The 27,838-nt window shown below is 37.0% G+C and overlaps 1 protein-coding gene across 1 annotated transcript in view; it reads left to right on the top strand.

Moving 5' to 3' along the window:
* Nucleotides 1-27,838, top strand: part of LOC150093890 (sodium/potassium-transporting ATPase subunit alpha-like) — a 315,026-nt gene that overhangs the window by 213,812 nt on the left and 73,376 nt on the right. Inside the window, exon 16 of the mRNA XM_090412547.1 lies at nt 3,678-3,772. Coding sequence (XP_090268673.1) covers nt 3,678-3,772 — 95 coding nt within the window. The remainder of the gene's footprint in view (nt 1-3,677; nt 3,773-27,838) is intronic.

The raw sequence follows: 27,838 nt of genomic DNA, 5'->3' as shown, positions 1-27,838 counted from the left end.
AGAATTTCTTCTGTAATTCTCACATTCAGCTTTATTCCCTTTTTGTAGATGGTAACTAGTCATCTGGAAATTGACTTTCTGACCTGGCCTTCTGAATTATGCAGTCTTTTCCAACTGCCCTTCTACATTTCAGGCTTTTGATAGTTTGTTTATTAAAAGTATTGATGTATACTCCTCTTTCCATTTCTCTTGAATATTTTCTGTTGTTGTTCTGTCACTTCTTGTTTCATTTAACAGTCTTTCAAGTAATTACTCCAGACATCTAGGATATCCTTCTGTTCAGTTTTTGTGTCACCTTGTCATTTTTTATTCCTTTTACAGTACTCTTTCCTCCATTTCTAAGCTTTTTCAATACTCTCAAGAACATTTTGCCACATTCCTGATATTTATTTTTTTATGTTCTTACCAAAGTTTTTCTTCTCATGACTTTTTTTGTTTAGCTACTTTTATACATAACTTAGCCCTTGCTTTTCTCAGCATTCTTTTAGAGCATATGCTGACTTATTTGCTAAGAGCTTTTGATATGCTTTCTTCTTTTCCAGGTCTGCTTCTTTAACTTGTATCCACCATGGTGTTCTTATTTTTCTATCTTTGCAGACAACCACATGTCTCCCTAGCGCTGAATAAGTCAATGTGCTTAGGATTTGTCACTGAGACTCAAAAGTTTGGCTCTTGTGTTTGACCTCTTTAGTTTTTTTAATAATATTTTGTGTAGTTGAGTCTACAGTTTACCTATAAAAGCTTCTCATCTTTAATTCTTTTTAAAACTTTTCTTGCATACTGTTCTTTTCAGTGTGATATTTGTTTTTATCCTACTCGAACCTAAGTGATGATCACTTCCAGTTTAAAATCCTCTGTACTCTCGTGTATTCTGAACCAGCATGATCCACTATCAACAATGACATAGGCATTGAGAGTTTTCTTATTTCTTGTGTCTTCTCTTTGTGAATTTGTATACATTTTTATATTGGAATGGGAATGATGTTAGTAATGACTAGTTCATATCTGTAGTAGAAACCCAGAAGGTACTTACTGTTATTATTTGCCTTGCGCTTGTTAACAAATTTTGCTGAAACATTTCTATATGTCTAGTGGGATTCATCTCATATTCTGTTTAGATCTTCAACAAGAACTACTTTTTCCATTTTTGTCAGCTTCCTGCTCTAATGACTCTAAAAAAAAATTCCTTGACTTCTTTAGGAGAACTTTCTGTAGAACTTTCATAAGCACAAATAGGCAGAAACATTGAAAACATCAACTGCATCCTGAATGATGAATCTATAGAACAAGTAAAATATTTCAGCTATTTAGGCACAATTTTTAGTGAAGATGGCAAATTAAATTTGAAAATAGACAGCAGACTTAGCAAATTGGTATGAAGTCAACTGAATAAGTTTATATGGAATAAGAATGAAATTGGTCACTTGTACACACACACACACACACACTATGTGTGTGTGTGTGTGTGTGTGTGAGTACAAGACAGTGTTCAAACAAATTTTAACTTATGGATCTGAGAGCTAGAAATAAAACTCTTGATCAAAGACTGGAGACCACAGTATAACATTAAAAATGAGGATATTAGGAAAGAACTTGCCATTGTTAGCATTCAGGAATGTGTTAGCAGAGCTAATCTCGGGTGGTATGGTCACTTAAACAGGATGTCAGGAAAAGATCCAGAGGAAGAGCAAGATGTAGATGGACTGGTACAGTAAAAAGTGCCTTAGAAGACAAATATAAGGTCTGATAATATTGGAATGTTGACAGATAACAGGTTAATCTGGAGGAAAATTGATGATAGGAAGGTTATAATGATGTAACTTTTCATGGAGTACTATCATAATATTCTCTACACCCAATCCCAAGGGTGTGTATATATACATCAGGAATTTGATATTTCATAATTCCAGAGGGAAATCTTCACCAACAACACGATAACCACTTACCATTTTACCAAATGGCATTATTACTTAGAATCTCAGATCTCTTGACTTCTATGTAAATTTGATTGCAGAAATCTAAGAAATTTCCTAATGCTATTCCAAACATCAAGTATAATTTCATGTGCTGTTTAAATATGATTATATCCATATTTAATGTTTCATGTGTCTTATATAATTTACAAACTGCTTAAACACTAAAAAATATTATGTATGCCTTATTAAAAGAAACTTGTATATATTTCAGGATAGCCACATGCTACTGCACTGGGAATTTTCACCTAATTGTTGTGGAATGTTGGTGTTGCATGTTCTGTATCTTTCACTAAATCTTTTCTCTTATTCTTCCTTCCTGCTGCAGGTTCCTGCCATATCACTGGCTTATGAGCATGCAGAATCAGATATAATGAAACGAAGACCACGCGATCCTACCCGTGATAAACTTGTAAATGAGAGGTAAATCTCGTGCACCATACCAAACTTCGGTTTCTTTGCTGTTATGCATGTATATCTGTCTTTTCTCTAATTTATTAATAAAATACTATTTTTAAGGGAGCCATAGCTAGGATTAACATGTTTAAACTATTTACTGTTTTATTTCCGGTATAAGAATGTGAAAAATTCATGTAAAATTTTTTAAATGTGTAAGAGATATTAAAATGTTTTTGTCAGTGTTATTTCACACAAAGAACTAGATGGGATAGAATAATTTTTTATTGGGTTTTTTGGATTTCACTTAATGTGTATTATATTTTAGTATCCTATTCAAAAGCTCCCTTAAACATATGTAATATATATTACTTCTTTTAAATCTTGCCTTTTTGATACTAAATGTCTTTGAAATTTTTTGCTTTTTTTTTTTTCCCCTACATTTTTTCCTTCTTAATCATGGCCAGATGAGACTCTCCTGACTTTTGCCAAGTTTACAGGTATTTGAACTTCACACATTGCTTAACTGCAAGTATTTTACTCTGTCAATTGTTTCTCCTTTTTCACTTATTAAAAAAAGGTTTAGCATGTTATTTGGAAGTAATAACCCTGTCTATTTTGTAGTATGTGTATGTGTCATGTATACAATGTGTTTGTAACTTATATTTAATTTATAACTGCATAAAATTGCACTTCATAATAGGCTTAGCTTGTAAACTTGTTTCTGTGTTTGAAATTCTTTGATGCATATAAATACATTTTAAAAGTAATATGCAACATTTGCTGTTGACTAGTATATTGAGAATTTTTTTCAAAATATACGTACGTTTTGTAATTATCCCAAATATAGTATACCAGCTAAGCAGAGAAGAGCCACACAGGTAAATTGTTGTTAAAAAAAAGAAATCACCATTTTTTTTTTTAACATGATCTTCTTTTTTTTTTTTTTTTAAACTTCTTTTCTTTTCCCCTTATTTAATCCATTCTAAACATATGGACAGTTTTAAGCTTTAATGACTTTAAGATGTTAGAAACGAAAATTTTATAGGGAGTTAATCATTGTTTAATTTTTTATTATTGATAATGTAATTCTGCATGTTAAAGCAAATAAAAAAATAATAATAATCAAATCTCACTGCACAATTAGCACTAGGAAAATAAGCAGTGCTGAGAATGCAGACATTGTATAATTAGAATGGATTAACATATTGATTTGTATAATAATTATTACCTGCCTTCCATCATTCCCACTTCGCAGTTATTCATAGTTTCATTGCACATCTCTATCATCCTTCCACATTTCAACAGGTCCCTGCTATTTCTCTTGCTTATGAGCAAGCTGAAAGCGACATCATGAAGCGACAGCCCCGAGATCCTGTAAAGGACAAACTAGTAAATGAGAGGTAGGTGATAATTTACTTTGTTCCTAGAAAAATGCAAGTGGATATCGCATGTTTTTTTTTCTTCCTCGAAAAGTTAGTGGTATAACCATATTTCTCTCTATATGTACTTTTGAACATTTTGTAATTGAGTATTGTTCTCAGCATCATCCTTTCAGCACAGCTCATTGCATTTTTTTATATATATATTTGTTTTATGTTGAGAAATAAAGCTTTATTTAAAATTAAAAAAAAAAAAAAAGATAGTGAAAACTTTGGAGTGCTTCTTCCTCTTCAAAGTTTTATCAAATATCTCATGGTTTTTTTGGAGACTAACAGATATCCTTTCTGTAATATGGCTTTGGCTAATCCTTGGGTATGTTCCAAATAGAGAAAGTTCTTACCATTTTGATCAATAATCACAAATTTTTTTTGTTAAACTAAATTTAGTACAGTGGAACATAAAAAAGAAAGGAAAGGATTGGGATTATTAACTTTTATCCCATTCATAAATTGCTTATTGAAAAGACCATTATTTCTTTGAGTGGTTTCTTGTGTCCATCTATAAAGAACAATCTTGTGTAAACCATGATAAGTTATGTGTTTCACAAGCCAGTATGATTCCTTCACATAAATTGCATTCTTTGGGGACTGAAATGTAATTTTTTTTCCCTTTCGTTATTGAGCAGCACCATTTCAAATTCAGTTTCAAGTAATTATTAAATAGTTGTCCTTCATTTGATAATGTTCTTAGCATCTATGAGAGAGTATACATAATTAGATTACATTTCCAGGGGGGCAGGTAATGTTAGATGTTTAACACTTGCAGGATAAATATCTTGGGCATTTCCCAGAAAGTTCCAACTTTTGTGTAAAAGACAAAAAAAAATATGCTGGTTTGTCTTATTACATTAAAAAAAAAAGACAAAATATGGTTTACTAGTAGAAAATCAGTATGATATTTATGAACTTTTTAAACTATATTGAGCTTTGTTTTGCAGTTTACATCACCTTCACTGGCTGCTGTGCACATTTATGCTTTGCAGTAATGTCTGAAATACTCTAGACATTGCAGCCCATATAAGGGTCGAAGGGTTCAGAACATCAAATGGCATTTGAGACCTATTTATCCAGCTTCTCAGAATCTAAGATTTAAAAGCTAACTCAAACTCTCCACATAGAACAAAAACATCTGACAAGCCCTCCATACAATAAAAAAACAATAATACAATTAATGAAATAATAAATGCACACATTACCAGCAATTAAGAAAATCCATAAATAATACACACAAGGTTTTACGTTAAAGATACCAAGAAATTATATACTTGGTTCTAATCCTTTTCCCAAGGAAGCAAAACAACATTTTGCACGTGAAATATATTCACGTCTCAGCTACTTCTATATAGAGGCTAATGACTTCGTATCACTTGCCTTGGTATGTATCACATAATGTAAAGCATACCCTCTTTTGGACATGTATAATGCTGTGTATAATGGGAAGGACCATTACCCAGACTGGTTTTGACCTTTATTGACATACCAAAGAAATCAGTTTTTAGATCTGGTAGTTATTAAGTAATGTGATAGTGTTTGAACATATCCATGTGGAATGCACTTGCGAGTATAATTGAAGTAGGAAAAGTGAATTGTGGAAAGATAACTGAAGTAGATGATATTTTACTCAAAAGGCTTGAAATATGCATAATTAAGAAGGCTTCCAAAAGTTGAATCCCAGATGATTGGAGTTATGCTCTCATGCTAAACTATAAAAAGGGAAAAGGAATTTTCTCACTTTAGTGTTCATAGAAGATTTATGCAATCCACTTGACAAAATGGTAAGAAAAATGATTGAATAAATTGGATTTAAGATGAATAGGGGTTACCAAGAATAAAGATTTCTATTTAAGTTTTATTTATTTCAGAATAGAATATAAAGCAACAAGAAAGAAAATACTAAATTTGTTATAACACTATATAGTGTAAATGGAACCATATGCAGAATAATACATAGGTTACACCTAAGTAGGAAATTAGCAGTTAGTGAACCATGTACAGAGATGGCTTGATGTTATATCAGATATAAGCTGATTTGTATGTGGTCTTCCCACTGTTCAAATTTAGAATCAATGTAAATCACATTATTAGTAAAAGTGGTATTAAACCTGATGTTCAAATTAAAGATATTAAAACTTTTTCAGATATCATTATCCTCTTAAATCAGCATTTCCCAAATGGTGGGTCATGACCCGGCACCAGGTCGCCTAAAAAAATTCTCGAAGACCTAGGTATTTCGTTTTTGGGTTTTCTTTTTTTTCACAAAACTCTAAAATACAAGTAAATGGCATATAATTGGGACTAATGAATAAATAATTTAATTAATAGAGACGAAAAACGAGCTGCTGTCAGGAGTACCCAGTTTTAGCAGAAGAAGCAATAAAATTTCTAATGGCTTTTGTCACAATCTATAAGTGTGAAACAGGCTTTTCAACACTGGTTTTTCTAAAAAATAAATATAGAAACTGATTGGAAGTCAAACCAGATTTAAGAATAAAGTTATCATCTTTTCCTTGAAACCTGAAGTTTCTAGTAGCAAGACTTATATGTTGGTTAGACATAACTGGTAATTAGTTTACGGAATTAACAACACATATAAAGTATATTAATTAAAGGTAACTTTAATGAATAACTTCTATATTTCGGCAACGTCACATTGCCATCTTCAGGAACATAAAGATATGGTATGTGCACTCAGGAACTAACACAAAGCAAGCTAATTTGGTAGTCTTGGCAGTTGGGCTGAAGTTCTCATAATGAAAGTCTCCCAAATTTGGGGCAGATTCATGCACCCAAATTTGTTGAGATTAGGAACGCTTTTTAGTGCTGCTGAAGATTCTTTGAATAATCTTTCGTATTTAAACTTGCTGCGATGAATTATTTTAGTTTTCTTCCAACGAATTTTATGGTGGGTATCTAAGGCATGGTCTGCCAGCCCAGAGTGGCTGTACTGGTGAAACCGGATGTAGTCTTGGTGTTCTGAAATCCTGATATTTGTTGTTCTGCCTGTTTGGCCAAAGTAGGACAGTTTGCAGCTGCAAGGGACCTGGTATACACCAGGTAGGTCTAGGGGAAGTGGTTGGTCTTTGGTAGAGTGGATAAGGGATGCCAACTTTTTATATAGTCTGTAACAGGAAGTAAGGTTATATTTTTTGAGGATATTGGTTATTTTCTCAGAGGTGCCCTGGATGTAGGGGATAGTGATAGACTTGGTGTAATCTTTATTGTGGAGGGGGGGGGGGTTGTGGTTTACAGGTTTTAGTATTTTTTGGATTTTTTTGGGGTTACAGCCATTGGCTAAGAAAGTGTTGAGGATGTGGTTTAGTTCAATAGTCAGGGCCTTGTCATCTGAGCAGATTAATTTTGCCCTGTTATATAGTGTTTTTATCACCCCATATTGTTGTGAGGGGGGGGGGATTGCTGGTGAATGTATCTGCCAGTGTGGGTGGGTTTTCTGTAAACAGAGAAAACCAAAGATCCATCAAGCTGGCGGGTGATTAAAGTGTCTAGGAAGGGGAGGGTGTTGTTTTCCTCTTTTTCTAAGGTGAACTGGACTCTGGAGTGTTGGTTGTTTAAGTGTGCTAGGAAGAAGTGGAGTGTGTCTGAGCCATGTGGCCAAATAGCAAACACATCATCCACGTAACGGAGCCAAATAGTGGGTTTTTGTGGGGCGGAGTTTAAGGCTTTCTCTTCAAATGTCTCCATAAAGAAATTGGCCAAGGGTGGGGAAAGTGGTGAAACCATGGCAGTCCCCTCTATCTGTTTGTAGAACTTTCCTTGCCAAACGAAATAGCTTGAGTTCATTGTGAACTGAAATAGGGCTGAAATATCGGGAGGAAACTTGGCTTGGATGAGCTCAAGGGTTTCTTTGAGTGGGACATTAGTGAATAAGGAGGAGACATCAAAACTGACCATTATGTCAGTGTGTTGGAGTGTGAGGTTTTCTATACTGGCTTTAAAGTGGGCTGAGTTTTTTATGTGTGATGGTGTGTTGCCAGTGTAGTGTGTGAACGTTTTGGCTAAATGTTTGGCTAATTTATATGTGGGGGAATCAATGCCATCCACTATGGGATGCAATGGCACATTTTGTTTATGTATTTTTGGGAGTCCATATAATCGGGGGGGGGGGGGGGGTCTAGAGTTATAAGGTTTAAGTTTGTTGGTGACTTCCACAGGCCAAGAAGTGACTTTCTTAAGGAGTCTGTGAATAGTTCTAATCTGAGAGCTGGTCGGATTATATTCAATGGGGAGGTAAGTAGTACGGTCTAGTACTAAAGAATTTAGCTTACCTTTGTAATCTTTTTGATTGAGTACCACAGTGGCGCTTGCCTTATCAGCTTTGGTGATTACTATTTTTTTGTTGTTTTTCAATTCTTGTAGGGCTGTATATTCGTTTTTGGATAAGTTGGATTTTGGAGGTTTGGCTTTAGTGAGAACACCGACTACATCCAGTCTTACGTTGTTGGCGATATGGTTAGGCAGGTTGCGAATTCCACGCTCTATTTGGATCATGATTTCTTCAGCAGGTATCCTTTTAGGAGCTAGGGCGAAATTGTGACCACGTGAAAGTGCAGTGAGTGCTTCAGGCTTTAAAACTGCCGACGAGAGGTTGACTACAGTGTTTAGTGGTGGCTGAGGTATGGAAGTAGAGGTCTTTGTCAGGTTTTCGTATTTTTTTGTATTATTTCGAAAAATAATTCATCGCAGCAAGTTTAAATACGAAAGATTATTCAAAGAATCTTCAGCAGCTCTAAAAAACGTTCCTAACCTCAACAAATTTGGGTGCATGAAACTGCCCCAAATTTGGGAGACTTTCATTATGAGAACTTCAGCCTAACTGCCAAGACTACCAAATTAGCCCGCAAGAGGGCACCATTAGGACTTTAGGAACAATATTAGTTTCTTGCTTTCTTCCTCATTTGCTTTGTGTTAGTTCCTGAGTGCACATACCATATCTTTATGTTCCTGAAGATGGCAATGTGACGTTGCCGAAATATAGAAGTTATTCATTAAAGTGACCTTTAATTAATATACTTTATATGCGTTGTTAATTCCGTAAACTAATTACCAGTTATGTCTAACCAACGTATAAGTCTTGCTACTAGAATCATGATCATCCACGGAGATGCAATCGCACGAAAGGCCCGTCAATACAGCAAATTGAGGTTGAAGATATCGAGGCAAATAAATCGTCTGACATTCCTAAAACGCTGCCAGGATAACAAAGTGATCCCTAATTCTGTCAAATTGAAGCACCGTTTTACTTCCGAGAAAGCTCTACGCATTTATAACCGCACTAGCTTCGTCCTGTTAAGAGAACAAATTACCGCGATGCGCGTTCTCCTTGCCGATGAAAACAAAACCTTACAGGCGCTAGAGGAAGAGCTTTCGAATACACTCGGCCTTGATCTATGGTCTATACTTCATGACATCTCATGCGCATCGGCAAGAAATGGAATTCGAAAAAATACGTAGTCGGCACGTGAAAAAATACGAAACCTGACAAAGACTTCTACTTCCATACCTCAGCCACCACTCAACACTGTAGTCAACCTCTCGTCGGCAGTTTTAAAGCCTGAAGCACTCACCGCACTTTCACGTGGTCACAATTTTGCCCTAGCTCCTAAAAGGATACCTGCTGAAGAAATCATGATCCAAATAGAGCGTGGAATTTGCAACCTGCCTAACCATATCGCCAACAACGTAAGACTGGATGTAGTCGATGTTCTCACTAAAGCCAAACCTCCAAAATCCAACTTATCCAAAAACGAATATACAGCCCTACAAGAATTGAAAAACAACAAAAAAATAGTAATCACCAAAGCTGATAAGGGAAGCGCCACTGTGGTACTCAATCAAAAAGATTACAAAGGTAAGCTAAATTCTTTAGTACTAGACCGTACTACTTACCTTCCCATTGAATATAATCCGACCAGCTCTCAGATTAGAACTATCCACAGACTCCTTAAGAAAGTCACTTCTCTGCCTGTGGAAGTCACCAACAAACTTAAACCTTATAACTCTAGACCCCCCCGATTATATGGACTCCCAAAAATACATAAACAAAATGTGCCATTGCGTCCCATAGTGGATGGCGTTGATTCCCCCCACATATAAATTAGCCAAAGATTTAGCCAAAACGCTCACACACTACACTGGCAACACACCATCACACATAAAAAACTCAGCCCACTTTAAAGCCAGTATAGAAAACCTCACACTCCAACGCACTGACATAATGGTCAGTTTTGACGTCTCCTCCCTATTCACTAATGTCCCACTCAAAGAAACCCTTGAGCTCATCCAAGCCAAGTTTCCTCCCGATATCTCAGCCCTATTTCAGTTCACAATGAAATCAGGCTATTTCGTTTGGCAAGGAAAGTTCTATAAACAGATAGAGGGGACAGCCATGGTTTCACCACTTTCCCCACCCTTGGCCAATTTCTTTATGGAGACATTTGAAGAGAAAGCCTTAAACTCCGCCCCACAAAAACCCACTATTTGGCTCCGTTACGTGGATGATGTGTTTGCTATTTGGCCACATGGCTCAGACACACTCCAATCCTTCCTAGCACACTTAAACAACCAACACCCCAGAGTCCAGTTCACCTTAGAAAAAGAGGAAAACAACACCCTCCCCTTCCTAGACACTTTAATCACCCGCCAGCTTGATGGATCTTTGGTTTTCTCTGTTTACAGAAAACCCACCCACACTGGCAGATACATTCACCAGCAATCCCCCCCCCCCTCACAACAATATGGGGTGATAAAAACACTATATAACAGGGCAAAATTAATCTGCTCAGATGACAAGGCCCTGACTATTGAACTAAACCACATCCTCAACACTTTCTTAGCCAATGGCTGTAACCCCAAAAAAATCCAAAAAATACTAAAACCTGTAAACCACAACCCCCCCCCCCCCTCCACAATAAAGATTACACCAAGTCTATCACTATCCCCTACATCCAGGGCACCTCCGAGAAAATAACCAATATCCTCAAAAAATATAACCTTACTTCCTGTTACAGACCATATAAAAAGTTGGCATCCCTTATCCGCTCTACCAAAGACCAACCACTTCCCCTAGACCTACCTGGTGTATACCAGGTCCCTTGCAGCTGCAAATTGTCCTACTTTGGCCAAACAGGCAGAACAACAAATATCAGGATTTCAGAACACCAGGACTACATCCAGTTTCACCGGTACAGCCGCTCTGGGCTGGCAGACCATGCCTTAGATACCCACCATAAAATTCGTTGGAAGAAAACTAAAATAATTCATCGCAGCAAGTTTAAATACGAAAGATTATTCAAAGAATCTTCAGCAGCTCTAAAAAAACTTTCCTAACCTCAACAAATTTGGGTGCATGAAACTGCCCCAAATTTGGGAGACTTTCATTATGAGAACTTCAGCCCAACTGCCAAGACTACCAAATTAGCCTGCAAGAGGGCACCATTAGGTCTTTAGGAACAATATTAGTTTCTTGCTTTCTTCCTCATTTGCTTTGGGTTAGTTCCTGAGTGCACATACCATATCTTTATGTTCCTGAAGATGGCAATGTGACGTTGCCGAAATATAGAAGTTATTCATTAAAGTTACCTTTAATTAATATACTTTATATGCGTTGTTAATTCCGTAAACTAATTACCAGTTACTGAAGTTTCTAGTTAACAAACTGCAGCATTGCACTTCTCATTAATAAACTATTTAGCTTTAGTTTAATTTCTTTATATTTTTGTAAGAGTAAATGCTTCTTTATTATAATAATAATAAATGAAAGCTCTATGAACATTGAAATCTGTTTTATTTTACCTATTGGCCATAAAAATTTTGGTGGGTCACGAAGATGAAGTATTAAAATAACCGGGCTATGGGGGAAAAAAGTTTGGGAAACCTTGTCTTAAATAATTGCTGAGATAAAATTGGTATAAAAATAAATATTGATGAAAAGGCATGAAAAGCATAAACATCTAATATCAGTAGCAGTGAATCCAGAAAATGTGTGGCATATTTAACCGTAGACAATTTTTAGTGAAAATAGCAAATTAAAAACATATTTGAATCAATCTCACACATGACAGGTTGCAAGACCTCTCATGTATAGAATTATTTTTTGAACAAGTAAGGGTTTGTATTCCTTGGAAAAACTTGTGAGGGTAGGTGGGACTGACAGAGATGGATGGTATGAAAGAGCAAAATGATGAGTTGGTTTGGTATGGTTGGTGCTGGTCAGTGAATGAATAATGACCAATAGCTATTCCTGTTTATGGGGTTTGAGGGAAAGTGGAGGAATGGTGTCAGCCAGTTCAGAAAAACAGAACTCATTAAAAAATGTCTATAGAAGAGGTAAAGAGCAAAAAGAGTATCTGTAAGATAATGGTTGGAATCTCAATTAATCAAATTCCCTCTTCTGGATAGCATCAAGCATTTTACGAAACGTTTTTGGTGCGCCATGCCATATGTGAAAATACGTCACATTCGGGATTTGTACAACGTTAAGTGAGAAATAATATCTGGGGTGGAAGAGCACACCTAATTTTTTTGGATTCATGGGATACTGGATGTGTATGATTATGTCTAGAGAGGCTAGAGGAGTAAGTCATTCCAAAAAATATCTGATTTTGCATTCAGATCTATTTATTCAAGGTGAAGGGAGATGAAATGTGGTCTTTCTTGTGTGAAATAAGGAAAGATTGTGTTTTTGTTGCATTGAAGTTGACAAAGTTGTCCCTCACCCCCACTGAAATATAGTAAAATTAGTGTTTAGGGAACTAATTATGGGAGAACCAACTTGAGGCATACAAGTATTGCAAGCTTTTTGTCAATGAAAATGGAGTGAACTGTCATAATTAACTGTGGATAGGGTTTGAGGTTAGTGATAAGTCAGTCATGAATAGGAGAAAGAGCATGGGCAAAAGTATGGAATCCCTAGGATTCCATACTTTCATGGTGTTCATGGGGAAATCTGAAGAAAGGAAGCTGTTGAATGTATCATGGTCCAGATCAATGACCAGAGAGAGAAAGAAATTAGCAATTCGCATGCGAAGAATGGAAAGCAAACCAGGTGGTAAGTTGTTGAGTAGGCCTTTGTGTCGGATCCAACCAAAAGCCTTCGAAATATCTAGAGCAGCCACATGAGTAATGGCATAATCTTCCGTGGACAAGGAGTGTCAGAATCCATGTTGGTGGTCACTTAACTGATTATCTTCTAAATAGTGAAGGAGTTAATTGTTGATAACTTTCTCTATTGTTTTTTATAAAACTGAGGTGAGTGCACTGAGATGATAGTTGGATGGCTGGCTTTTATTTCCTTTCTTTGGAATCGGTTCATTAGATATAAGATCTTTCCATGCTGAAGGATAGATGCAAGATGAGTATGGGAGATTATAAAGGTGATACTTGATGGGCATTAGTTCAGGAGCACAAATTTTAAGGAAAGTTAGGGAGATACCAGGGCCAGAGGCCTTTTTTTTTTGGTATCCAAGCTATTCAGGATTCTTCTGTCATTTTGTAATGAGTAGTTCTTGGTAATGTTGTGGTTACTTTGAAGAACGAGAGAAGAATGATGCCAGTAAGTCATCCCTGTCTTTGGGCAATGTTACTATCTGGATGCATGAGAGAGGTAGAAACATGGATGGGCTGAAGTTGTGCCCTGTGATCTTTGCGAGGGACCATGAGTCTTTATTGCCATTTGAGTAGAGGCAAATATTTTACTTGGTACTTTCAGATTTGGATTGGCTGATGATCTTTTTCAACTGAATGCCAGAGAGAAGATTTTGCATACTGCCTTGTAAGGTAAGTGGAATGCTGGAGGGGGGGGGGGGGGGTCTGGTTTCAAGCTTTGGATATGCAGAATTCTTTTCTTGGACTACTTTGGCACACTTGATGGAAATCAAGTTTTAGATAGTGGGCTGGGCTTTTGGGTAGAGTGGAGGATGAAGGCCTCCATTCCAGTAAAAATCATTTGTTTATTCAGTCCAAGCTGGTGTCTGGATCCAAAGTGTGAAAATAATAGTCAGCCAAAAGAGAGAAGTAGAAGTCGTGCAGTTCATTTGTTTTGGCACTATTATGGAAGGATACAATATACAGAGTGGATAGGTGAAGGGGTTCTGCTATAAAGGATATTTGGATAAATTATGGACTAGATTGCCAGGAGGAGAGCAGACATCCAGGCAGTATATTTGCGGCAAACTGGTTAAGAAGAGATTAGTGGTCCCAGAAGAGTGCAAATTTGTGAAAGATTGTTATTGATGGTTAAAATATCAGCATCTCTGCCATCTTCATCTCTGGAATTTGAGAAGGGAACAATTCTGAGTGGTGAATATTGAATTCTCCAAGAAAAATTATCTCATTGTTTAGGGTATTTGGGTTGTAGATGATAAAGTTTCACAAACAGATAATGGAAAAGGTCAGAGTGTTTCATCATAACTTGGAGAACAGTAGAGCAAATGAACTTAACTGAATAGAGCAAGGATATTTTTGAGTCATAACAGTTGTAAACAAGATGATTCAAGTTTAACATTCTCTGCATGGGATATCAGACTTCACAAATGCACAGGTTCCACTCTTGTGATGGAAGGAATTGTATAAAGAGTAGAGCTTGAGGCTGCTAATTGAGATTCTGTCAAGAATAGCAAATCAGGTTTGGATATCTGCAAGTGGTTGTGCACACAATGTTTAAATTTGTGTAGAGATCATAAATGTTTGAAGTGCATATCATTTTTTATTTTTTTAAGGCAGATTCTTTTTGATCCACACTGCCGTTGAATATTCTTTTGTTGTCTTGCATGTTTGTTTAATGCAGTGTTTCCCAACGTGGGGCGTACGCCTCACAGGGGGAATATTTTGAGCAGCAATTAGAAAATGATGTTGCAGTCATCACCTGATCACCGATATAGTCAAAAAATTACCATTGTCGGCGATAAATTGTCTATGTTGCAACCCTGACTTTCCGAGAAAAAAAACTGACATGAATGCGGTAGCAAGAATTCTCAGAAAAGCAAAATTATGAGTCTATTAGAACTTTATTCAACATAAAAGGAACAACAGCATGGTTTTCTGACAAGACAGAAACTAAATACTGAAATTCAACTAGTTTTGCAAGAAAATTGAATGTGGCTTTAGTGCTGTGAATGATTTGTTACTGAAAAAAAGAATTCATCTGGATATCACAAATCGTGGGGATTTGAGATTGAAATCGACTAAATTAGTACCTCAAATAAAAACTCTTTGCAACAGACATCAAGCTCAAGGATCATATTAACTTGAATTTTATTTTCCCAAGTTCAGTTCAATTTATGTTTTATAATATACAAAGTGTAATATAAAATTTATATTCATTGAAGGGAAAAGTCAAAATAAACCTTTTTTATTTAAAATACCTATTTATATTACACTTTTTCAGAACTTGGCTGACTATTATGCTAGAGGGGGGGGCATCAAAATCTTTGGCATGTTGAGGTGGGGCATGATCCAAAAAACATTGGGAAACACTGGTTTAATGTTAAGAAAAAGATTGAGACATGCAGTAGAGATAAAGGGTGTACTGGTATGACTCCTACAAAGAGATCATCCTTCATTCATGGTTTTGAGAGTTAACCTACCCTTCCCTCTACATACACTCAACTAAGTCAGATTCCCTCAAGGCACAACCTGGCATAGGATTATTTGCCTGCTGATCATGAAACCTCCTATTCTGAACCATTTTAGTTTTGTACCATCTAATGGAGTGTGATGAGGATCTCTACAGTGTAAAGCATGCCCATGATGCTGTCACCCACACCATGTGTGTGGGTGTGGAGGGGGAGGGGAAGATACAGAAATTGGAAATCCTGCTCTGTGAACCAAACATGGGAAAAGCCATTTCATGAATCTGAAAAACATAGTGGCTACCAGGGATCAGTTGGCATTTCCTTCAGCTAGGAAGACATGCATTACTGTTGCACATTGCCAGCCTATTAGTGGCCATTAGATAATAGAATTGAGATGTGGTGTTACAAAAGGCTGTTGAGGATATCATATACTGAAAGATATACAAATGAATGGGTGTTAGTAAAGATCAGTAGAACTTTAAGGATATTGACAGAAGAAAATTAAAATATTTTGAACACATTGAAAGGATGGAAGGATTACTTCTCAGAACAGTAACAGAAGGTAAAGTTCCTGGGAAAAGAGGAAGGGGTAGACTGTCAATGAGATGGATGAATGGTGTGTGTGGAGTGACTGATCTTGAGAGAGTAGACTCTCTGAAGACTGAACTGTGGCAAATCACAGAGCATCTGTGGATGTCCAGTGAACAGATGATGATGAGATAATAGAATAATTAAGGTTGGTATGGTGGGAAGCCAGTTGAATAAATTTATATAAAACAAGAATGAAATCAGAGAAGTACCCAATTAACAGCATACAAGACAATGTTGAAACTATTGATAATGCGGATTAGAGAGTTTAGTTGAAAAGTAACAGTTGATTAAAGACTGGATAGGTGGCAATAGTGGCAGAACCATATTAAAAACGAAGTTATCAGAACACTCATTCTTGAATATTAATTTACAATGGCTTAGTCTGGTCATAACTAAATCAGAGGGATGACAAGTAGACAAGTATGTTTGAAGTAAAAAATATGACAGGAAAAATACCCAGATGGAAACCAACAAATAAGTGATTTGATACAGTTGATTGCTCTAGAAGATAGAAAGTATGAGTTTTTTTGTTTTTTTTTACATCAGAGATCTGTGAAATAATTTGGAAGAAATTGGTTCATAGGAAATTAACAAAATATGAAGTATAAATTCTATTACACTCTTCTTCTTCAGGATATACGAAGGTGGTCTGAAAAGTTTTCTCGGCTTCGACCATAGATGGCAACACTATTGGCAAGATTTTTTCTAAGTTGGGACATCTGTCATCCATGTGAAGAAGCTGTCTGAAGCAAAAGTGTTGTCTGCATCCCTTGAAATGGATAAAATTGAATATTGTGCAGTTAAAAAATTCTTTGTAGAAGGTTTAATGCTAAAAGAAATTCATTTGAATTTCATAAAAGTTTATGGTCATCTTCTCCTTTGTTTTCGACAATTAAGAAATGGGCTGTTGAGTTTAAACGTGGCCGTACCAGCCTTGAAGATGATTCACGTGAAGGATGTCCAAAAAGTGTAACAACACCAGAAATCATCGATCAAGTGCACGATATGGTATTGGGTGACCTTTGAGTCAAAGTGCGTGAAATTGTTGAGACTATAGGCATTTCAAAAGAACGTGTAGGATATAATTTGCATGAAGAATTGCAAATGAAAACGCTTTGCGCAAGATGGGTGCCGCGCTTGCTCACAGCAGATCAAAAACGTACTCGCATGAAAATCTCTGAACAGTGCTTGGAGCATTTGAACGAGAATAAAACTGATGTTGTTCATCGATTTATTACTATCGATGAAACGTGGATTCACCATTACATACCAGAATCCAAACAGCAGTCAAAAAAGAGAACAGAAGCCGGTTGTTCAGCACCAAAGAAGACAAAGTTGCTTCCATCAGCTGGAAAGGTCATAGCACGGTGTTTTGGGATGCTAAAGGCATTTTGTTTATTAATTATCTTGAAAAAGGTAAAACAATAACCGGGGAATATTATTCTGATCTTTTAATCAGACTAGATGAAAAAAAAATCATCTTTCATCAAGACAATGCACCTGCCCACAAAGGTGTTTTGGCAATGGGAAAATTAAGGGATCTGTACTATGAATTCTTGGAACATCCACCCTATTCCCCAGATTTGGCTCCCTCTGGCTTTTAATCTCTTCTCAAAACTAAAACTCTTCCTCTGGTCAGCATTTTCCTTCAAATCAAGAGGTAATTGCAGCTATAGATGGGTATTTTGCAAATCTTACTGAGAACCACTACAGGGATGGGATAATGGTGCTGGAACATTGCTGGAATAAATGTATTAATCTTAAGAGAGATTATGTTGAAAAATAAAAATAATTTTGAAATTATAAATTTGTTTTTTCATTGTTAGGCCAAGAACTTTACAGACCACCCTCGTACATCAGAAAATCAGTCTTGGTTGCAAATTTGTACATATGGAAAATGAGCTGTTTTTTAGTTCCCTTTTTTTTTTAATTCCTTTAAGATTGCATTTGAACACTAGAAGCCTATTAGGTTTATATTTTTGTCATTTTAGCAGTTTGCATATTAATGATATAGGAAATGATCTGAAGGGAAATATTGAGTTTGCCAGTGATGCACAAGTAATGTAATAGTTGATAAAGATGGTGGGGAGAGAGAGAGCTTGCAGAATGATTTAAATGGACTGTTAGAGTATGACAAAAGATGATGGGTGCCAGTGTAATGTGGAAAAGTGGAAAGTTTTGGAATGGAAAGATTACAAGCTGTGCACTATAAATGAGGAAACTATACTCCAAGAAATCGAAGTTCAGGCATTTAGGTTGTTTGTGAATAGAGAGCTGAAATTAAAATGGCATATTGGCAAAGTAGCTCAAAGATTACTTTGTTATTGAGAAACAGTACAAGCAGAGAAAATGAGTTATCATTCTTCTTTATAAGACTGATACAGCAACATCTGGATTACTGTGGGCAGATCTGGTTGCATGGTTTCTTGTGAATGATGAAGCAGTGCAATGGATTCATAGACAGTTGACCAAAATAATGAATGAATGGTCTGTGGAATACTCCCTTTGAGAATAGATTGAAGGTGTAATGGTTGTCGAAGTTGATTGATAAATGGAAAAGAGGGAGATAGAAATCTAAGTTGCTAAAGGATGCAGAGGAAATTTTTCAGCACTTATTTAGAGGGGAAGGAACAAGGGGAGGTGGGTCACTGGAAATCGAATCGAATAAGAGTTTGGTTAGTAAGGGTGTCAGGACTTTTTTTTTTGCGTGGAGAGTAGTGAGCTATTGGAATAAGTTGCTAGTCTGTTTTGAGTGCTTTGTCAGTGAATGTGTTCAAATAGAGGTACGATAAGTATTATATGGACAGTGGGGGACATATTAACCTCATGGGATAAGACTTCAGACTCTATGGAGATTCCTCTGCCATAAATAATAATTTCAGGATTCTTACTAAGTAGTATATTCAGCACTATCTCGGAACTATTGATTCAAAAACAGGAAAGTTTAGATATGCTTCAGTGAAAATGTATAAAAATACTACTGTTTTTTATGAGGAGGAGAGACAAAACTTGAGTCTTGTGTGACTTCATTTGGTGTTATGGGATGTGCATAACAGTATAGGCAAAAAAACTCAAATATGAAAGCTTTGTATATAGCAAACTTTAATATGTAGCCAACTGGTATATGATGTGATGCATTTAGTTTTAATTTATAATCATAGTAATTTTAGAGTTAAGAAGTTGGTCATTTTATTTATGCATGAATGTGAAATACCTACCAAATTGGTGATTCCTCTCTCTTGTGCTTAGTGTTTTTATGTACTCGATTCCAGACTAAGATTATTGTAAATTAATTTTAAAAAATACATAAAATTGGTATTTTTGTTCTTTAATAAAAAGGGTTTGTTTCTGGAATTATTAAGGAGTATTTGCTAAGTAGAATAGAATACAGGTCGACTACTTTTTTAATTGTTGCAAACAGCTGTGTTGGAAGTATAATGCAGCTTATAGTGACAATGCATTTTAGTATATTTTTTGTTTAAAATGGTTATACCAAGAAGTATTTCTGTGGTTGTGCTTGAAGGATCGGTTTGCCTTGCAGAAAATATACTGGCATCATTAAAGGTAAGCCATTTTGTTATATTTCTGAGCTTTTATTCTTTTACTGTTGATGTACACGTGTGATGTAAGAACTTGAGTACAGCTATATCAGTTTAATTCAATAAGAGCATGCATTAAATATTAATATACTACTTTTTTTTTTGTCTATAGTATTTATTTCGTCCTTCTCTGCACAGAAACTAAGTGATATTTAATAAAGAAATAGCCTAAAATTTTATATGCTCTTATTGTTTATTTTTTAAGTGCATTTCACTCTTTTGTTCATAAGCACAAGTTAGATTTTGTCCATTTGATTTGGTTGGAGGATTTTATCGACTCAGTATTTGGAATTCTTAAAATGCCAATTATGTGTTGTAATTACTCCATTCTGAGTGGAATTTAATAAAATTTGTGATTTAAGATGTACACTAGATATATTTAGGTGGTTCAGTTTTATTAGCAAAGTTTGGGATAATTCTGCATTAGCTACATAAAATTTAAAAAATAAAAAACTGTTTAGAATTACTGCTAAAATAGTCATTTTAATTTTGGTTTAAAATCAATCAAAACAAAAATGCCTACAGTATGCAATCCAAAAATAACTCGGTTTCATAAACCACAACTTGTAACTTTTAACATATACTCACTTGTTTTTTTTTTCTCTTGTTTTTTTTTTTTTTTAAATACTACCATCACCATTTGATAAAGTGTTCAGAATCGTTACTAAAATAGTCATTTTAATGATGAAATTAGCTAAACCAAATTACTTCCTTATTAGTCTGATAATGAATGGTGTTCTGTCACTAGCATATTCATACTAGTGTTAGTGTGTTAACACACTAACACTAGTACAGCATTGCATGTAATGTGAACTGTAAATGGATGTTGCTTCTTGTGTTAGTAAACTCAGCTAAAAGGGAAAGTAGGAAATGATGGATGTCAGTACAAGGCATAAAGCAAAAATAACACAGCCACTCTTTGAGAGTGGTATCTTCAATTATATTAACTGTTTGTGCACCATCCCAAATGTGAGAACAGTATTCTGTGGATGGATTTGTACAAAGTAACTGAACTAAAAAGTATACACATCACTTCCTTGTGACATGAAGGACTGGAGGTTGATATTAGCACAAGAGGGGAGATCTAGTCTTCTGTGAGATGATTATTTAACAAAGGTAAGAGGAGTTGTGAGCCATATCTTTTCTATGGGGGAGGGATGAAGAGGAGAGAGGGAACTATATTTTAGTAGCATTGTAACTAGTTTTATCATCCCATTGAAAAATGATAATGATTAGTGTGGTACTTGTAGATCTTAATGCTCAGGTTGTGTGGCCACTACAAGGTTTGTGAAATGAGGAGCAGACAAAATTATAGGTAGATTTTAAGGTTGTTGAGAAAAGGCCATTTATTTACGTAAAGAGAGTTGGTAGAATCCTGAGGCATTGAATGATCAGAGAGAGAGAGAGAGAGAGAGAGAGAGAAGAAAAAAAAACTAGCTACCCAGTCAGAATGGAGTGGAAGGCAAATGGGCAGACCATAGCACAGCAATTTTCTGCACAGCCCTTTCCACTGCACTATTGAAAATAAAAAATAAATGTTTGGAATTTTCTAGTGCAACAGAATTGGGGGATGTAGACAAGTAGATCTGCTGTGCAGCTAAGAGTGGTAGATTCACTGCTGGCAATTCTTGACTGATAGTTGGGCATCCAGGTGGTGAAGTTAACAAAGTTTGACACTTGACCTCTATTATATTTAAAGGACTTTAAATTACATTGGAATGAAACCATGAGGACCAGAAGACTTTAGTACACCCAATTCTCCATTTACATGGCAGATTGGTTCTAGAAAAAAAAACGTAAAAAAAAAAGAATACAGTGCATATGAAAAAATAGAATGGTTCCAGATGTGAAAACCCAATACGAACAGTTAGTTATTTTCAAACAAAACATATATGCTTCTCTTAAAGAAAATAGTGTGTCACTGATAAAACAGAAATTCGAAAAGGTCCAAGTACACCCACACATGATTATTAGTTAAATTCTATTTGCCGTCACTTTCTGACAGTAGCCACATTCTTTTGTGTGAGACTGGAATTAAATCACTTCCATCACTTGAAACACTTTGGCTGTCCTGTTCATGCTGTAATGGCGAAACGTTTCCTTTAATAAAAGGAACCTAAATTAGCACTAATTTCTAATAATTCTGAAGATTTTTTTTTTAAACCACAAACTCTGTAATTAATCATTGAAATCCTGTTTTGACTAGATCTTTGTATAATTCTTCATATCACAACATACATGACTTCAGTTCATGTTTGAACTGTTCAGTTTGTTCAAAATTTGGATCATGTATAAGAAAATGACTTTGCAATTTTATGCAGACGAAAAATCATCAAATCCTTCTCTACCAACTGCATCTGATGATATTGGGATATTCAGTTGTATGCAAAGGTACAGGGTTTTTCTTTTTCACACATTCTGGCCAAGTAGCTTTCCATCATGCATTTAAAGTTGACAATTTCAATTCTGATAATGCCAACTCAGCAAGTTTGATGCAATCCAAAATAGAAAATTTCTTCCTCACATCAGTAGCATCAGTAAATTATCCTTATCTAGTTTATCCAAAATGTAGTGGAATGTTCTTCTTATGTAGTAAGTTTTAAAGGTAATGATCACACCTTGGTCTAATGGTTGTATTAGGTGGTGGAAAACAAAATTCCACATTCAGGTGTTCTAAAACAGGATGGACAGGCACATTGCCTATAATCAATAAAACTTTAAAGTCCAGATTTTTTCCCATCAAATAGCGTTTAACTTCTAGAACAAAACATTGATGCAACTAATCATTAAAAATGTCTTTTGTAACCCAACCTTTTTATTTGCCTTCCAGTGTATTGGTAACATGTTAAAATTTACACCTTTCTTTGCCCACGGTCTTTTATTATTACTCAAGACCTCATGGAGTCAAAGACTCATCTAGAAGATCCTTTTATCAAACACACAGCTCATCATACCATGCTTTAAACACATTCAAATTCTCTGCAGACACCACACTCTCAGGCAAGGCATTCCAATCATTCACAACTCTGCATGAAAAAAACCTGCTTATCACACCCTCCTTATACAGCTTCCAGGGATGACCTCTGGTTTTCCCCTGATCTCCCACTATTTTCTGTAGAACCTCTCCAGCATTGATTCTATAACAACCCCTTAATAACTTGTAGGTCTCTATCATATCTCCCCTCCTCCTGTCCACTAGACTCTGCAAGTTGCATCTTCTCAATCTTTCCTCATACTCGACATTCCAGAGGTCAGAAACTACCTTAGTCAGTCGCCTCTGGACCTCTCCAACATCTCTTCATCCTTCTGAAAACCAGGTGACCAAATCTGGGCACAATAGTCCATGTGTGGCCTAATCAAAGCCTTATACAATGGAACAAGAATCTCCCTACTTCTACAACTCAGTGTCCTCCGCATCATTCCCAGAAGCCTTTGTGTTGTCTTCACAATTTTGGCTGTGTGTCCCCTAAATTTCAGATCCTTATCCACTCAACCAACAAACTGAATGACATTACGAAGTGCTGCAGCTGTGAAACTGAAGTCAAAGAAAGGAAAAAGGTATATTGTGCGATTTCTGTTGCAACTGGCTACATATTTCCTGCGAAAAATAAATGAATCGTTGCACAAGCTTTTTGCCGATCTAAACCAGCTCTACTTCTGTACGATGTGCCTCCCTTTCGTATAACAAATACTAAACCTAGGCAACAGCTTAATACCGTGATTGATACCTTTTCCTCCAAAATCGGAAAGTTAGAAACTAAGCTCGAGACGCTCAATGACCAGCGCCCAACAGCAAGTGTGCCTTGCCTGCTAACCAACTTCGTGAACTAATCGCATCATCGGTACATGAGTCGCTCGAGGCCGAAAATAGGAAACTCAATGTGGTTATCCTGAACTTTCTGACAGAAAACGGTAAATCCTTAAAAGAAGACGTCGGCAAACTTTCAGGAGAATGCAATTTCGATCCCAGAAATATCGTCAAATGCCATCGTATTGGACCCATAAACAAAAGAAAAGATGGAACGAACTTTCCACGTCTCGTGAAAGTGACCTGCGACTCACCAATTTTATAACAGCGATAAACAACAAGCTAAAGGACACTTGCCCCAGTCACGCATACGTGCTCGACCTGATTTGACCTTTGCCCAGAGAGAACAAAGATGCCAATTCTGAAGACAACTAGAAGAAAAATGCCAAAATGGAGACAACAGTTGGGTGATAGACTACAAACAATCCAAACTAGTACAAAAACCAAGTGACGCCACAAAGAACACTAGTATGCAGGCACTGCATAGGAAACATGCAACACTCTTGTGGTCAAATCCATGCCTCACAGAACCTTGCATATCCACTTCACCAACATCCGTGGCATCAACTCCAACCTTAATAGCACTACTACTACTACCACCATCTGCAGTCCACCAAACCCCACCTACTCTTTTTAACAGAAACTCAAATCTCACCTTCCCCCGGCACTATTCATCTCAACCTTCCTAACTATACACTATTTAACTCCTTTCGACCCAAGGGTGGCGTCTGTGCATATATCTGCTCTGACATACCCTGCCAGAGAGCAACTAACTTAGAATTGCCCGACTTTGACCTTCTTTGGCTGAAGATATCCCTCCACCACTTAGTCAAATTCATCTGCTGTCTCTATTGCTCTTCTAATACCACCAATCACTCTGAGCTCTTTCATTTCCTCTTTTTAAAAGTTGATTTTCTCCAGTCCCACTGTCCTAACAGCAAAATCATCCTCCTGGGTGATTCCAACGTCCATAACACCAATTGGCTTTCCTCTTCCAGTTATACAGATCCTGCAGGCAGAGATGCTGAAACATTTGCAGTCACTAATGACCTCATACAAATTGTTCAAAAACCGACCAGAATACCAGATAACCCAAACCACCCCCCAAATATCCTAGATGTGCCAAATGGGACAGTCTCTGAGACTACTATGCTTCGTTTCCATGGTTAGACTATTGTTTCCATTCTTCCAGTCCAAACATATGCACTGAACTCATCACCAAAGTGATCCTCGTGGCATGAATATATTCCCCACACTACTCAGACCTGCTGTCCCCTAACTAAACTCTGGTTCTCCAAAAAATGTGCCAAGGCTGTACAAATGAAAAATCAGGCATACCACAACTGGCTCAAATCAAGAACCCCATTCGATGCCTATACTGAAACAAATGCAAGAAAATTATCAATACTTCCAAAACAGAATTTGAACGGGCCAAAAGCAAGAAGTTTGCAGCCTGTCCATATGGCAGCTGTGCCTTTTGGTCTCTTGCAGGCAATTGGCCATAACTTTTGCCCTACGCTAGTCCCACCTCTATCATACTCAGATGGCTTAATAGCAACATCACACATAGAAAAAGCTAATCTCCTGGCATCACACTTTGCCTCCAATGCACACATAACTGACAATGGCAAATGCCCTCCAGTCATTCCAACTGTCCAACATACATGCCCCTTGTATCCTTTTGCCAAAAAGACATCACAAACTTGTTGTCTAAATTAGACACAAAAAAGTCTCTTGGCCCTGATGGCATTCCTCCAATTATCCTGAAGTTCTGTGCATCGGAACTAACTCCTATCCTATGTCACCAGTATATACTATCTTACTCCACCCTGGAAACTGTCCTATATTCAACCCATTCCTAAAAAGGGTGACAAATTGCTGTCATCTAACTACCGCCCTATCTCACTCACTTCAGTCCTATCTAAAGTAATGGAGAAAATCGTCAACTCTCAACTCCTAATCTACCTTGACAGTACCCGGCTATTAAGCGACCACTAGTATGGATTCCGTCAAAGCCGTTCAACAGGAGATCTACTCTCATACATCACCCATCACTGGACACATGCCATGGAGAAATTCGGTAAAGCCCAAGTAGTTGCACTTGATATCTCCAAAGCCTTTGACCGAATCTGGCACAAAGGCTTACTAAGCAAACTCCCATCATTTGGACTGCCTCAGGACTTTTGCAGATGGATTGCCAGCTTCCTGTCTGGATGCACACTATGTGTGATGGTAGACAGCTCCCTATCCTCTCACCATAAAACTAATGCTGGGGTCCCCTCAAGGTTCAGTTCTCTCACTGACCCTCTTCCTTCTATATATATCAATGACCTACTTCAGTTGACCTTTAACCCAATACATAGTTTTGCAGATGACAGCACATTACATTCCTCCCTTTCATTTGACAAACCCTACTCTACACAACTCACCTCAACCACCACTGCCCTTAATTCTGACCTCCAAGCCATCCACCAGTGGGGCTCAGATAACCTCGTCAACTTCAATGCTAGTAAAACCCAGTTCTGTCTTATTTCTCACAAAAAATAACCATTTTCCCCCAGCATTGTTTTCGATAACACTGAAATTTCTCATCTCGGAATTACTTTGACATCAAGCCTCTCCTGGCATGAACATATCACAACCATTGCATCCTCAGCTTCCAAAAAACTAGGTTTTCTCTTTTGCTCAAGATGCTACTTCACCTCTAAACAGCTGTTAACACCATACAAGTCGCAAATCTGCCCAGCTCTCGAATACTGCTCTCACATCTGGAGTGGGGCTTCAGAAAGCTCCCTCAAAATGCTTGACTCAATTCAGAGGAGGGCAATTAGATTGATTAATGACCCATCCCTCACCAACTCACTCCCCCCACTTTCACATAGATGCTTGGTCTCTGCAATCTGTATATTCTATAAATATTTCCATGGGAAATGTTCATCTGAAACAGCATCAATAATTCCCCCACCCTGTATTTATGCCCATTGGAACACGTATAGCTGCCGCCCAACATCCTTTCACAGCACACCTCGAAATCTACAGAACAAGTTTCTTTTCCTCCTTATTCATCCCTGCTACCGCAGTACAGTCTTCCCCCAGACGTATTTCCCAAGGAATACAACATACAGGCATTCAAATCAAATGTAAACAAGTTTCTCCTTTCGCAGCCCATCACCCATATACGGTACTAACGTACTATAGGTTGACCAGCCAACCTCCTGTATATGGGCCAAACAAAAAAAAAAAAAAAAAAAAAATCATCCCCCCCCCCCCCCCAGATCTCTTATTTCCTCCACCTCCGACAGTATATCCTCACTAAGCATAAATTCTGCATCCCATTTTTGTTTTCCAAATTTTTAAATCTTACATTTTGCAACATTGAACTCGCATCTCCATTCCCGTGCCCAATCACTCAATTTATTCAAGTCTTCTTGTAAGGCCACAACATCCTCTCCACTCCTCATGGTTCGTCCCAACCCTGAATCATCTGCAAACAACCGAATATCTCTATCCAAATCTTTACCAACACACAAGCTAAACAGCAATGGCCCCAAAACAGATCCCTGAGGCACACCACCAGTAACGTTCCTTTTCTTGGATAATCGTTCCCCCATACACAACTTGTTGATACCTATCAGATAGCCAGTCTCAAATCCAATGCACCAATCCAATATCCAACCCCATCCACACCAGTTTGACCATCAATTTTTCATGCAGCAGTCCATCAAAAAGCCTTTGCAAAATCTAAGTATATTGCTGTGTATCTTTCTCCTTTGTCTATGGAAGCAGTCACCTTATTGTAATAAGTAAGTAGATTACTAAAGCATGACCTCCCAGAGCAAATCCATGCTGTCCATCAAAGATAATACCATTGTTGTCAACCTATTTCTTGTTCCTAGTTCTCACAAGCTTCTCCAACAACTTATCTACAACACCTGACACACAGATGCTTGAGTTCTATCATCTCCTTTATGAAGTGGCACAATCTTGCCCTCCTTCCACTTTAGGGAACTTGACCAAGTGCAAGACTCATATTAAAAAAATATGTCAAGGCCGGCATCAATTCCCTGGCATGTTCCTTCAGAATATATGGTGATATATTATCAAGTCCCACAGCCTTATTTACATCTAGTTTGCTCAACTCCCCATACACCTCTTGCTCACTTACAGTCGGTCTCTCTTCCCCATCATTAATCGCTCTTGATCTCTCCATGAAGTCACATTCACAAGATTGCTTTATGAACCGCTCATTAAGTATCTTCACCACACCTTCTGCAATAGCTGTCTTTATACATTTTCTCCAATCAATGTCATCTTTCCATAATCATTCCTTCCATAATTCATTGAAGCGAAAAAGAATCCTCCTTAGGATTCTTTTTGGCTTCATTAGCTAACTGCTGTTCATACCTTCCTTTAGCTACCCTCACCAGCCAAGTCACCCGCC

The sequence above is a fragment of the Typopeltis vanoorti genome, chromosome 23 (genome assembly GCF_054136105.1).
Source record: "Typopeltis vanoorti isolate ZY-2024b chromosome 23, IOZ_Tvanoo_1.0, whole genome shotgun sequence".
NCBI lineage: Eukaryota > Metazoa > Arthropoda > Arachnida > Uropygi > Thelyphonidae > Typopeltis > Typopeltis vanoorti.
This window is presented reverse-complemented; position numbering and strand designations above follow the sequence as displayed.